Below are 13803 nucleotides of genomic sequence, written 5' to 3'. Positions count from 1 at the left end.
CAACTGTAAGTCTGTAACGTGTACACATGTACTGAAAGAGTATAGTGGGTAAAAAATTGAAAATTACATATTCCATTATTGTAATATATCCTTGTTCACATGTTTCTATATGTACATTGCTTTCATAATCAAAACTCCGAACCTTTTGGTATAAACAAACAAACACTTCTGCTGGTGGGTGGTCAGGCATTTTATGGCGTGAAAGGAATTAATTAATATTTCTCCCGTGGATAGGGTCTCAATTTGTCCATACAACAATCACCATGTTTGACATAAATAATTAAGCTGAACTGGAAATTTTTTAACAGAGCTTTGAGAAAACGAGGCCCATACTTCAAAAGTTATGTTCTCATTTTGGCAACATTCATTCTATAATACACAAATGATAACCAATTTAGCTGAAGAATGAACTGAAAGGATTTCCCTCAAAACATGATTGTGTGAATGAAAATGAGAAGTTCATGAACATAATCACTCACTATCATCACTATCATAGTTTTGGCACAATGATTGTAATACATTGCTTGTGGCATTGGTTTTATTCTCCCCCTCTTGTTTTTTCTCATCTGGTACTGTCAGATTTTTAACCCCCTCTCCAAGTGGTTTATCATCTTCTGCTGACTTGTTACCTTCTGCCACAACTGGTTTCTTAACTACAGAAACCCTAACAGTTGAAGACTTAAAGATGAATTTAGCATCAGTTGAAGCTTCTGAACCATTTTGATTTCCTGCAATTGCCAAATAATAAACATGCTCAATAATGCCAAATGAAAAGCATCTGGAAGGAAATAAATATTGTTTAACTCAGAGATGAAAACAATTTGTGTCTGTTTGACTTTGACATACCTCTGTTACTTGAGCTATCAGAAATACTGGCCTTTGTCAACACATCTGTTGGCTTACTAGGAAGCCCTTGAGTAAGCTTTTGCTTCTGCATGGCAAATACATGCAAACAAAGATTTGTAAGCATAATGTTGTCCATTACAGAAACATGATATCACATATTTACCAAAACAAAAAACATGGATTTCATATCAAATGTCACTGGTGTTTGTTATTTTAGCAAGTTGAGGCCTACTAGCCCACAAGGGAACAAATTAATTTCTTTCATGCAACAGGGTACCTGACCGCCACCACAAGTGTTACTGTCTCAGAAACATGAATCATCATGTAATTTCTAGCATTCATATAAAGAAATTCAGTTTTCTGCCCACGCAACCACTCTCAAAAGAATGAAGCTTATTTTAGCTCAATTTGAACTTCCTATACAAATTAACAATCCCAATTCCAATATGATTTCTCCCTAAGAAAATTGATAATCCCTCAGATTTTTTACATGCCCGTGCTAATACATCATACAGCAATTGGAGTTGTGCTAAAGGCAATAAAGTCGTCCAACTTGATTTTTCATTCTCTTAGTTTGCATCTAAGTTCAACACTAATGTTACATAAGTTCACCAATATGTAAATAACTAAACAACAACCAACATGTCATACCTTCAAACTATGATTAGATGTATCACTGTTGCCACTTAAAGGCTCAACCATATCTCCATCATCATCATCTAAATCTTCATCATGAATTCTTCGAACATAATCTCTTGAGTTCTGCATAAATTTGTAAGAAAAAACAGGTCACATTAAAAACAAACATCCCACAAGAAAGAATAGGAAATAAAAAAGAAAAGGAAATAAATCAAGGAGAATTTAGTCGGGCATAAAAACAAAGTATATCAGTACTAACATGGAACACTATTGATTTTATAACTGCTTCATCCTCCTCCTCCAGCTTTTGCTCCTGTCAACACGTCAACCTTTTAGAATGCACAACACTAAATAATAAAACTGGGATTAAACAGGTGGAAAAGCATGTTCAATACAGAAACGAATGCACAAAACATGTTAAAAGTACAAATTATATGTATATATATACATCACTCCACTCCTTCAAATTCACCTTCCCTACACGATGACCTAATTATATAAGGTATTTGGTTTATCTGTTGATTGGGTTCAGGGTAAGAAGATAATTCAAGTCACTTTTAATTTAGTGCAGCTTTATTTCCATTAAAAAGACAGTCAACCAACCCATTATAATAGATGGGCTCTAGAAGTTCCCTATCAAATTTCTATGGCTATATTAATGCACCCTGATTTTTGTTATAAGAACCCTGAATTACATGATGTAAAAAATCCATGGAACCGTAACATCTGAGCTGCAGCTATTGCATGCTTCAGGAATCATGCTCCCATGTGTTTTTGCATTAAGAGATCTAAACAGATCCACATATATACATGCATACAATACATGACACTGGACAGGGAGCACTACCATATATATAGATGTGTGTGTGTGTGTCCATTGGGTTTAAAGTAGTCTATAATAAAAAAGCACATAAAGTCATACCTTTTGTTCAGCCGTTTGTTGCAAAGCCTCCAACATAGCATCCACACTCACAGTCGCATGCCTGGACTGGAAGCCACAAACATTGTATTAGTATTAGAGTATTGAATTGCAGATGACAAAGGAATTTAAGGCATACATAACACATTATACATATACATATATATAACTGACAAAAAGAAATGTCATGCACTATGATTTAGTTGCAAAACTGTATGATCACATCCAACTGCATTAACTATCCATTTATCCAAGTCAAAAGGCATCAAATTGATGACCTTGTCACATGATAAACAACTAATGAGGCATCTACCTTCATGGACTTCATCTCATCCAAAGCAGCAAGGATGTCCATCTCTCTTTTTGAATCCAAGGTTCTGTTCTCCAATGATTTCATGGCATCTCCCATTTCTTCAGACTCCCTTTTTCGTTTCTCCTTATCTACTACCTGAAAGGAAAATATACATGAATCAAGCCATTAAACAATGTCGTCAACAGTATAGGGGTATCTGAAAACACAAAACATGGGTGTACACAGAATGCTTGTTTTTCCTCTCTTCACCTCATCCTCATCACGCCAGGGTTCAAAATTTCGGGTAGCACCGGCCTCAACAACATAGTCTGAATTTTGCGGGTCTGTCTTCATCGCTAGCTCAGCCGAGCACTTGGTACATTTGAAGTAAAATCTAAAGATTTGAATTCCCAAATACGTCTGCAAATGATAAAGACATCAATAACCCAGTCCACTGAACATCACAATTTCGTGTCAAAAACAACAATATCCACTAACTATCAAATAAAACAAACAAACAAAACCCAGAAAGCAAACCAAGATTAGCAGCAAGGCAATTAAAAACCCTAAGACAGTGAATAATGCAAGTACCTCGCCGATGACGTCTTCTTTTCGGGAATTGAACTTGGTGCCTTTGTAGATGTAATTCCCACAAGTGTTGCAGCGAATACTCATGGGAAGCATCATTCGGACCTTTATCTGTTGATTCCTGGGCTTCCTAATTCGGGGCAGCTTCGAAGGGTCAAAGTCCGGTGGGTAGTACTTGTTGAGCACCTTGCGCTCTCCCATCTTTGATTCTCTTCAAACTCCGAAAAGCTCTTTGATTCGATTCGGGATTATGCCCCCTTCTTCTTCTTCTTCCTTTGTTTTGCAGAAACCAAAAGACAGAGATATCAGAAAGATTCAATGATATATTGGCGAAAACCCAAAAGAAAGAAGAATTCTTGTGAAAATGGGAGTGCATCTGATACATACCTGTTGAGTGCGTGAGTGAATCTGGCCAAAGAAGAATAAAGGTTTTGGCAGAGTCGTTAGGGAGAGAGACAGAGAGGTCGTTAGGGATTTTGCAAAGTCGCAATTGAGATTTAAGAGGGGGCAGTTTTCATTTTTGTATTTAACTAAAAATGATAACTTTACACTTATTTTTAATTTTGTTTATTAATTATAAAAAATATTAATTTGATCCACAAATTTTTTAAATTATACTAAAACGCAGACTAAACGTTAACTTCATGTAAACATTAACGAAATTGAACGTATAAAAATTTAATGTTTATACCGGTTGGTACAAACATTAATTTCCATGTTAACTTTTCAAGAGCCGAGCCAAATGATAATGCCAAAGAGGCTGGCGCGGAAAGGGATAGAAACTAAACAATCTTACCCAGCTTCTGCTCTATTACTATGCAACCTATATTTGGTTTCTGTTCTGTTACTATGAAATTTTATAAGTAGTATAAAATTATCAAATTATGTGTGTACATTATACATATATTAAATTGTCATATAATTAGCATAAATTGTATGATATATTGTTTGAGTGATACTACACACAAAAAGATATTCATAAAAATTTTGTACTCATTTGCAATTGTTGGGTAGCAGTCTAGTTGGAAGGGTCGTAGATTTACCCACAATGCATCCAAGTTTGATTCCCCTCCACTCAACTAAAAACATAAAAACATAAATACCAAGTTAGGGCTTAGGGAATAATAAGTTTGAATTAGTTTGTTACCAATTCTATAAGTTTCTATAATGTCTCATGCTATCTAATTGGAAGCTATGTTCTGCAATCACAATTCCGGTTAAATATATATATTGTAACGTTGCAATTCAATTTATAAAAAGAATTTTAAAAAAAGTTTGGGTGAGCTGAACGACGATTTTGACCCCATCCACAAAAAAATTTTCTGTTAACCTTCTAAATATTGTTAAAAATAAGTGCCAACAAAATCTAGTACATAAATTAATTTTTTTTTGTTTTTTTAAAGTGTGCTATATAGTATTTAAACCAAAATTTCACTTTGAATATCCAAATGCATAAGAAAGCCTAATATTCAAACAATACATAATTAAAGAAGGATACAATATTCGAAATGACAAAACAGAGAATGAAAAAAAATACATTTCATGAATTTTCAAACAATATATGGAAATGGAATGCATTTTTCATTTGCATGCCATCCAGTGTAGACAAAAGTATGAGGTTTGTCTAAGCTATATTAGAATGATACACACACACACACACACACCAATACAACATAATCCATATGTATTATTTGTGGCATCATTAAATATTAATAAGCCACCTCAACTACCAGAGAATTGCTGGCGAATGGTGATGATGAGCTGCTGCATCCAAACTCCTAGCACCTTGTCGATTTGTCATAATGCTTGGCTTTGGAACTGGGTATGCTCAACAAGAGTTGGAGACGTGCTTATTAATTGATCCTTTTCTTTTCTTTGTTGGGCTTCGTCCTCCAATTCAACAAAAAGAAGAGTGTTTCACATAAACCATTTTTATATATATATATATATATTTTTTTTTTTTTTCTTTTAAAGGTGCTTTGTCTTTTAGATCGAACAGTTCTTTTAAGCTTCATTTCCCCTTGAACACCCCTCTCAATTTCCTCTTGCCCCCTGTGAGGCCCTTGGCTTGCATAGGTGAAGATGACAAATCACAGAGCAGTATTTATAACAATAAACAGCGAAAGGAAAGGTACAAAACTCTGCATCAACAGTTCAGTATCCCAATTCTTACTAATGAACACCGAGTGCATCAAAATCATAACCACTTGCTTAGCAATAAGATGCTTCAAGATTGTCTTTATGATGCTTACTGCAAATCTGACACCAAAAATCATGCTTCAAGATTATCTTTATGATTGTCTTCAAGAATATACATACATATATATATATATATATGTATATATATTCTTCAAGAAATCATGCTTCAACCATCATAGTGGACTACAAGCTTGAAAATGTCATTCACAACTAATTCTAAAGTATTCTATCCACAGAGATTTGTAGCAATACTTCATGCTATAGAACTCGGTGCTACTGCCACCACTCACCAGTTTCCAGCCCACTCCCCTCAAACATCCCCTCCCAAAAAACGGAAGAAGAGAAAAATAGGGGGCAATAAATGGAAAGGACAGCTGACCAGCCAAAGTATGAAAACAGCATGCAGTCAAGTACACATATATTGATCATTCCATGTTTATCTTGTTTTAATCAAACACCCATAAAACTAACAAAGATGGAGAAACTCAGCACCATGTATTGATCAACAACCACTTATATTCTCTTCAATGAATCTCCAACTCCCTGGAAGAAAAAATAAGAGAGTACAAAATCTGCAATAAAGATCCCAACGAGAGAGATAACCACAGCTGAAGTTGTTGACTCCCCAACACCCTTGGCCCCTCCCATAGTGGTAACTCCCCAAGCACAGCTCACAATAGATATGATTGCACCAAAAGCCTGTGACTTGATCATTGCGCTAATTATATCCCAAGAGTTTAGAGCTCTCCGAGCTGAATCCAAAATAATATTAATGCTAACACCATAAATAGCATCAGCAAGGAGCGCGCTGGATGCCATCCCTACTGTGAAACACATAAGAGTTAGAAACGGTAGAGCAATACAGGTAGCAATCACCCTCGGTGTCACAAGATAATCAACAGGGCTTGTCCCAAGAACTCTCAATGTGTCAGTTTGTTCAGAAACCTGCATTGTTCCTAACTCTGCTGCAAATGCACTTCCGATACGCCCAGCAACCACAATTGATGTAACTACAGGACTCAATTCCCTTGAGAAAGCCAGGGCTAATACCCCACCGACAGCTCTGCTTAACCCTAATCTAGTAAATTCTCTTACAAATTGGATGGTAAACGCCATGCCAACAAATGCTGAAGTTAAGAGACAGACCCCGACTGAATTTGGCCCAACTCTCTTTAATTGTTGGAGAGTATTTCTCCAGTGCACTTTGCCCTTTAATGTTCTAACAATTACCTGCCCTGCCAGGATAAGAGCTGACAATCCCCTCCACAAATACCTGGGAGGTGACCATTTGTGCAACAACGTCTCTGCTTCAGAATTGGGTGCATGATTTGTATCTTCTAACACAGAGACAGAAGGGTGGCCATCATCTGTGTTCGGGATTGCAAACAATCTGGTTTGTTGCATAGGCACAAGAAACTGGAATGTCTGAGGTCTTCTAGTGAGTGCAACTTTCCTAACAAGCTGACTTGAATATGGGATTTGTAATTTAATCCGCCCATCTGGTTTTAAAAAGCTTCTTCTGAAATATGTTTTAACATTTTAATTGAAATTCAAGACATGAACCCAAAAACATGAGACTGTGTACTTGTAAAAAATGAGTGAGACAGAGAGAGAAAGACCTGTCAGAGAAATAAGAGAACGGATGAAGATACGAAGCTGTTTGCATGGTCGGTTTTGTTAAACTTTCTGAACTTTGTATGAATACGCAATCCAATCTGCTTTCAGATGTTTGTGCATAGGAGAAAGCACCACATGGAAAGTCTGGAAGTATGTGTGAGAAACTTTCAAAAACCAGAGAACCCAATACAACCACATGGAGTGGGCTCTACCTGGATTACCATGGTATTTAACACTCAGGCTCAGTGATGACTGTGCTCACCTGATTTTATCACAAGATAAATAAGAAATGAAGAGTGCACACACAGAAAGAGAAAATACAAGAAATGAGAAATTGAAGCAGAAAGAGTGAATGACAGTAATGAACTTCTTTTTGAATCAAATTAAACAAATAAAAGAAACAAGTATTCAATGGCCAAAAAAAGAAAAGAAAAAAGAAACAAGTATTCATGTAGACCAAGTGTTGCTTGCACCAAAACCAAATTGATAAGCCCAAAATCTGGTTTCAATTCTAAAGCACGATGCTTTTTTCCAAACCAATCCCAAGTCAAACGTAAATGGAATTAAAATCCTAACGACCCCTCAAACTCATGAATTAAGGCAAACTCAGCCAAGCTAGCATCAACATATTACCAAACACAACAAATAATGCATTCATTTCTTCACGAAGATAATCCAAGAAACTCTTATACAGAATGTAGAAGCAGAGAAAACTCCAATTCCAAATTGAACAATTTTGCACCACAATAAACAGCATAGCATAACAATCCACCAAAAACTAGCAAAATACCTTGGAAGCTCAACTCAAGAAGTTGAAGGCCTTGATAAAACAAAAGAAATTCAGAACCCTAACAATGGTGAAAAGTCGGGGATAGAGGATGGGTGGTGAGACGAAATCAGAGGCAACTGAGATGAGTGCGAGTGTGCGAGTCTTTTGGGCCCAAAATGCCAATTGTGGGTTGGCCCACTATATTCTTTTCCCATCAAGCCCACTCAGCCAGCCCACATTGAACCTCCCAGTCCCAACTAAACTCCCTTCGTCCTTCTCTTCAAGACTTCAACTGCAAGTGAAGTCTGTCTGCACCTTGACACCACTCTTCGTCAGAGATCAGAGTCCAAAGCGCACAGAGATGGCCAGGAAAGGTCAGCTTCTGCTCTTTTTAATTTTCCTCTCATTTTTTTTTTTGTAGTTCATAATCAGATTTATGAGGGGTTTGGAATTTGATTATAGGAGAGAAGAGAGGGAGGGCTTGCGTGGTGGTGTTGGGTGACATTGGGCGCAGCCCCCGTATGCAATATCATGCTCTTTCGCTAGCCCGTCAGGTAAGTGTTTCTTCTTGTGTATAATAAGCATAGCCAATTTAGCAACAGCCCAATTCTTGATTCTCTATGTTATACTTTTGCAATGTATTTTGAAGTCACGCTTGCTCATTGTTCCATGAAAATTTTTGGGCTTTTAGTAACTTTGACTATTGAACATGCATTGCAGGCATCTCTAGAGGTTGATATTGTTGCATATGGAGGTACACCTTTTTCTTTCATGTTAGAATCATGTGCATTGTTGAGAAAATTTGTTTCTGAATGTGTTTCATAAGAGATGTCTACTTGTTTTATTTGATAATTATGTTGTTGAGAACAAAGGAGAAATTTCTAATAATGCTGATTTATTTGTAAATTTGAATGTTTGGACAGGTTCTGAACCCCATTCTGCTGTCCTAGAGCATCAGTCTATTCACATACACAAAATGGTATGTAGTGTGGTGTGTGTGTGTTTTTAAACCATAGTATCCGACCATTAATATATATATATATATATTTTTTTTTTAGTCTCCCACAAGATTAAAGTTTTTCTGATTCTGATATGCAGCAGCAGTGGCCAACATTTACACATGGCCTACCCAACATACTAAAACCCTTGGTGCTTTTGCTCAAGCCAGTGATTCAACTTTTTGTGCTTCTTTGGTTTCTTTGTGTTAAGATACCGGCTCCTGATGTTTTTCTAGTGCAGGTGAGATAGCATCTTTCTAGTTGGGAAAATTGAAGGTTGCATTGTTAAAAATCTTGCATAACCTTTATAGAATAGGCAGTGTTTAATTGTTTTGCTTTGACCATGTCCTGATTTTTATCAATTAGTTGCCTTTATAAACTAGACAGTAACTTTTAGGTTTAAAAAATTTAGTTTTCAGCGTCTACTTCTTTAAATGTACAGTACAAATTAATTGAATTTGAACTTCCCTTTCTTTAAATCCTATTGCGTATTAAAAAACAAAACCTTTTGGTTTATTTTGCTTGTACAGAATCCACCTTCTGTTCCAACCTTAGTTGCTGTAAAATGGGCAAGCTGGCTTAGGCAATCTGCATTTATTGTTGATTGGCATAATTTTGGATATACTTTACTGGCATTGTCTCTTGGAAGAAGTAGTCGATTTGTGGCAATATACCGTTGGTATTATTGAATTACTTTTTAGACTTTTGTTTTGACTATTCTTTATTGTGCAATAGATCTGAGTTTCTCTTGTTTGCTTAGGTTTGAGAGACATTTCGGGAAGATGGCAAATGGTTCCTTATGTGTCACAAGGGCAATGCAACATGAATTGGAACAAAATTGGGGAATTAAGTAAGAGGGTCAGCTCAGTGTTCAAACTTTACTACATTCAGAAATTTTCACTATCAAGTAATGTTTATTATTTACTTTTCTTCTCTTGTATTACAAATTAATAGAGCCACGGTTCTATATGATCAGCCTCCTGAGTTCTTCCGTCCTGCTTCACTTGAAGAAAAGCATAAGGTGTTTTAATGTTAATGCTGAGCTTGTTTTAAAACTTTTTTTTTTTATTTTTTTATTTGGAGAATTTGGTTTAATATGTGAATTATTTCTAGTTGTTCTGCAGATTGAATAAAAATCTGAGGCAGCCCCTTGGTGTTCAAGATTGCACCAGCACTGGTAATATATAATCCCTTTCTGTAAATCTACAGTTTGCATCTCAATTGAGCTTCATAGATAATCAATGGACACTCAATATGTTAACATATTTCTAACAGGAACAGGGGAAATGGTGAACCAGGACAGAAATGAGACTTTGTTTACGACCCTGCTTGGCACTGACATTACCCCAAAGCCAAACAGGCCGGCACTCATAGTTAGCAGTACAAGCTGGTGAGCTAGTATTTAGTGAAATACTGATAATGTAACATGGGTAGTATGTGCTGGAAATCTGCCCGTCTGTAACATAAATTGGAATTTGGTTTGGTGTATGCTGTTGATTTTTTATTTGGTGTTTTTCCTGCCCTTTATTAGTTGTCTTAAAGATGTTGCACAAATAGAGTTTTCTGTACATTTGGATTTCAATAAATTTTTTTTTCTTTTTAACCTCACATCTTTTAGTTCTTGTTCTTTTTTTTTTAAACTTTTTTTTATCTTTGCAATTTATTTAAATCCTTTTCCTTTCTCTTGGTTCATTTATGAAATTATTGGCATTGTGGTATTAGTTCTATTCAATATTCATAGCTTCTTAGCTCCTTAATCCTTATTCAACATACTGAATATAATCACATTTGCTAAACTATGTCAATTATGATTATGAGTGATCCCACCCTTCCTCTACTCTCCTGGTGCATTTTTTTGAATTGCCCAATGAGACAGTCTTTTGATTGTAACTCCCCTCTGTTTGGGAAGAAGGTCAAGGGAGGCTAGTTTGAGTTCATAGCCATCCAGCTCTTGAAATATTTAATTCAGTAGTATTTTCTTAATTCATAGAGCAATCGTATGCATTATGAGCTTTAAGTTACATCAAGCTATCAACTATTTTTCAAAATTAATGTCATTGGTAATACCGGTCATACTGTGGATTTGCTGCTTCATTATAGGACTCCTGATGAAGATTTTGGTATTCTCCTGGAAGCAGCTGTCATGTATGACAGGCGTGTTGCTGCTATTTTAAATGAAGATGATTCTACTAAAGAAGAGGTTCTTTGGAAGGAAATGCACAGTGGGAAGCAATACTTGTACCCTAGGCTGTTATTTGTTATTACAGGTGAGGTAATACATAACTGCTTTTCATTCTAGTATGTCAGGTTTGTTTTAGCTTATTTTTTGGTCATGTTTCTTTTTAGCTTTGTGTGTGTGCTTTTGAAAGAGAAGGGGGTATCTTGCGCACTTCCATACTGACTTAATAATATGTGTAGGTAAAGGGCCTGAAAAAGAAAAATATGAAGAAAAAATTAGGAGATTACACCTCAAACGCGTGGCATTTCGTACTGCATGGCTGTCAGCTGAGGACTATCCATTGCTTCTTGGTAGGTCATTTGTTTCCAATTGCTTGTGCTTTGTCCCCATTGTTCCTTGTACATTATATGCTCCTTGGAAATTATCCCGTGTTATATATCTGAATTTACAGGATCAGCAGACCTTGGTGTATGCTTGCATACCTCCTCATCAGGGTTGGATCTTCCCATGAAGGTACAGCATAAACTGAGTACTGCTCTAGATAAGATCTACGGTAATATAAATATTCTTTAACTTCACAAGAACTTCACTTTCAATTTTTGTACAATTTTGTGCCATTAGGTTGTGGACATGTTCGGTTGTGGACTTCCAGTTTGTGCTGTTTCCTACTCATGGTAAACTCTTGCTTTTATTAATTAATTAATTAATTAATTAATTATGATAGGAATAGTTATTTATTTTTTCATCACGTGATATATTTATATACAAATTATGCTTTTGGGGATGATGTACATTCAAACCTGATGTCCTTGGTTATGGTAATCTTGGTTCAAAGTATAAAGGAGCTGGTGCAAGTTGAGAAAAACGGCCTTCTGTTTTCATCATCTTCAGAGCTAGCTGATGAACTTTTGGTAAGTTTGTCAACTTAGCTGGATGCTTTACTGTTGTGAATGACTTCAGAAAATATACAGCTAGTGATTGCTGGAAGGTTTTGCTTGTTTCTTCGTCAGGATGTTTTGACTATTCCATTAAAATAATTCAAAACAATGTGGCTTTTGGTACCATTCCCTCATCAATCTCTGGTAGTCAAACAATATACCTAAAGTATCTCATATATTTTTATCTGGAATTACATCAAATTTGATAGTGTCTTCTTGTGCATTTCATGGTGGTTAATAGGTGAAACTAATATACTTAATGTGCCTTCTTCATGATATTTGTGGATTAAATATTTGGATTATTGCTTAGTGTGCCTTCTTAATGATAATCTTTGTCTCTGATAACCTGCACAGATGCTGTTTAAGGGTTTTCCAGATGCATGTGATTCGTTGAAGGTGCTCAGGAATGGTGCATTGGAAATGGCTTCTTCTGTCAGCTGGGCTACTGAGTGGGATGAGCATGCCAAACCATTAATATCAGAGGCAAGTTTACTCTATGCATGAAAATCAGTATTGGTTATCAACTAATTGTCATCATTTGTGTTGCTTCAAATCTGGTTGTGTTCTAGAGATTGGCCTTTGGGTCCATTGACACTGCCTCTCCCTTGAGACAAGGATGGGAGGCGGGTTCTTGGGTTCAATTCCTAGTGGGTGCATATATAATTTGCATAGAAATTGTTTGTTTTGTTTTAAAAGGGTCATTGTATGCCAAGCATTACCCTGGTCACTCCAGCCTGAGGTCTCTAACAATTGTTAATTGATTGGATTTCGTATTATCTATTTTTGAGCATTCTTCTTTTTCCTCTTCCTACAGCACCTAGATTTGCTTTTACTTACTGTGCATAGTTATGATCTGAAATTGCAGGTTATCTCTCAAAACTAAGATTGATTTCTGGTTGCGGTTGAAAATTCTTTGGTCAATGAGGTAATAACCATAATATCATGATCCCAATTAATGTTTCTTTAGGGCAGACAACCAAAGTTTGCTGGACTAATGTCCTGCACCTTTCAGTGTTGCTTGGATGTTGGACCAATGCAATTGCTTCACCCATTTTTCAGTATTCCATGCTATTGATGAGAACTGTGCACATCTAGCATATTGATACAGAAAATAGAAAGAGAAAAAGAAAAACATGGCCATACATTGTGATACAAATTGAAGAGGACTTACCAAACACATGGTTTATTTTTGTAATTTAATTACTTTTTCAGGCTTGGGTAAAGCAGTTGATTTTGGTGCCATCAAAGTTCTGTGCAGAGCCAGATTCAGAACAGTTTCATGGACACAGAGATATGCTGTCATTTAATATTGTAACCAAGCAGCGTTTTCAGAATATTAGGCATTGACAATATTGTGAATATTTGCAGTTCTTAAGACTTTCGAACTAGCTTGTTTGACACCCCATGGAAACGGAACAACAGTATAGGCCATGTTGTTTCGTTCTGGATATGAACTGAGTTTATTTTATAAACAATATTTCATTTTACAATAAAAAAAGAGAGTAAATATACTATTATTGTTGGAGTGCAACCATTCCAGTTTTCTAGGTACCCAAGATAACCAACTGAGCTGGGAATAAACCCATGACAGCTTGTTTGATGATAGATCTATAACATTTAAGTCTCCATGTTGGACAATGAGGTCATTTATATGATTACTGGCAACTTGGCAAGAAATGAACTATCCAGCCTAAGCATCATATCAAAAAAAATTGTGGAAGGGGTGCATTTGTACAAGAGAGCCAAGTAGGTTAGATGCCTGCCATGAAGCGATATATGATGGCATATTTTTTCTACGTGCCAAAATTTTGCTTAAAAT

General features: G+C 36.1%; 3 protein-coding genes across 4 annotated transcripts; 1 reads left to right on the top strand and 2 right to left on the bottom strand.

The window, feature by feature from the left end:
- Positions 1-280: 280 nt before the first annotated feature.
- On the bottom strand, positions 281-3818 carry LOC147297794 (coiled-coil protein (DUF572)). Its single transcript, XM_086247521.1, has 9 exons — positions 3672-3818; positions 3288-3557; positions 2967-3116; positions 2718-2852; positions 2408-2473; positions 1745-1798; positions 1498-1608; positions 847-931; positions 281-728 (listed from the first exon to the last, which is right to left on the bottom strand). The coding sequence occupies exons 2-9, from the start codon at positions 3483-3485 to the stop codon at positions 472-474; spliced, it is 1056 nt and encodes a 351-aa protein (XP_086103647.1). The 5' UTR covers positions 3486-3557; positions 3672-3818; the 3' UTR covers positions 281-471.
- A 2053-nt stretch (positions 3819-5871) lies between these two features.
- Positions 5872-8026, bottom strand: ABCI14 (trigalactosyldiacylglycerol 1). Its single transcript, XM_086248868.1, has 3 exons — positions 7891-8026; positions 7103-7362; positions 5872-7002 (listed from the first exon to the last, which is right to left on the bottom strand). The coding sequence occupies exons 2-3, from the start codon at positions 7147-7149 to the stop codon at positions 5997-5999; spliced, it is 1053 nt and encodes a 350-aa protein (XP_086104994.1). The 5' UTR covers positions 7150-7362; positions 7891-8026; the 3' UTR covers positions 5872-5996.
- LOC147297792 (UDP-Glycosyltransferase superfamily protein) lies at positions 7902-13490 on the top strand. Of its 2 annotated transcripts, none has more exons than XM_086248856.1 (18): positions 7902-8243; positions 8332-8423; positions 8590-8623; positions 8793-8848; positions 8968-9108; positions 9398-9546; positions 9628-9717; positions 9822-9888; positions 9981-10044; positions 10149-10257; positions 10968-11134; positions 11286-11396; positions 11498-11559; positions 11668-11720; positions 11882-11957; positions 12339-12467; positions 12850-12909; positions 13197-13490. In XM_086248856.1, exons 1-17 carry the CDS (start codon positions 7979-7981, stop codon positions 12865-12867), a joined length of 1683 nt encoding a protein of 560 aa, XP_086104982.1. In that variant the 5' UTR covers positions 7902-7978; the 3' UTR covers positions 12868-12909; positions 13197-13490. The 2 variants fall into 2 exon arrangements, with proteins under 2 accessions (XP_086104982.1, XP_086104973.1); XM_086248847.1 differs by having other exon boundaries at positions 10143-10257.
- The last annotated feature ends 313 nt before the right edge of the window (positions 13491-13803 follow it).

The sequence above is a fragment of the Dryas octopetala genome, chromosome 1 (assembly GCF_963921425.1).
Source record: "Dryas octopetala chromosome 1, drDryOcto1.1, whole genome shotgun sequence".
Taxonomy (NCBI): Eukaryota; Viridiplantae; Streptophyta; class Magnoliopsida; order Rosales; family Rosaceae; genus Dryas; species Dryas octopetala.
Note: the sequence above shows the minus strand (reverse complement) of the source record. Positions and strands in the feature narration are given on the sequence as shown.

Coding starts and splice junctions, on each gene's coding strand:
- LOC147297792 (XM_086248847.1), top strand. CDS start 7,979: ATGGGTGGTGAGACGAAATCAGAGGCAACTGAGATGAGTGCGAGTGTG. Junction 9,889..9,980: donor CACTTGAAGAAAAGCATAAG/GTGTTTTAATGT, acceptor AATTATTTCTAG/TTGTTCTGCAGATTGAATAA. Junction 11,958..12,338: donor AGCTAGCTGATGAACTTTTG/GTAAGTTTGTCA, acceptor TAACCTGCACAG/ATGCTGTTTAAGGGTTTTCC.
- ABCI14 (XM_086248868.1), bottom strand. CDS start 7,149: ATGCAAACAGCTTCGTATCTTCATCCGTTCTCTTATTTCTCTGACAG. Junction 7,003..7,102: donor TTCTCTTATTTCTCTGACAG/GTCTTTCTCTCT, acceptor AACATATTTCAG/AAGAAGCTTTTTAAAACCAG.
- LOC147297794 (XM_086247521.1), bottom strand. CDS start 3,485: ATGGGAGAGCGCAAGGTGCTCAACAAGTACTACCCACCGGACTTTGAC. Junction 3,117..3,287: donor AAGAAGACGTCATCGGCGAG/GTACTTGCATTA, acceptor TATCATTTGCAG/ACGTATTTGGGAATTCAAAT. Junction 1,609..1,744: donor TAAAATCAATAGTGTTCCAT/GTTAGTACTGAT, acceptor AAATTTATGCAG/AACTCAAGAGATTATGTTCG.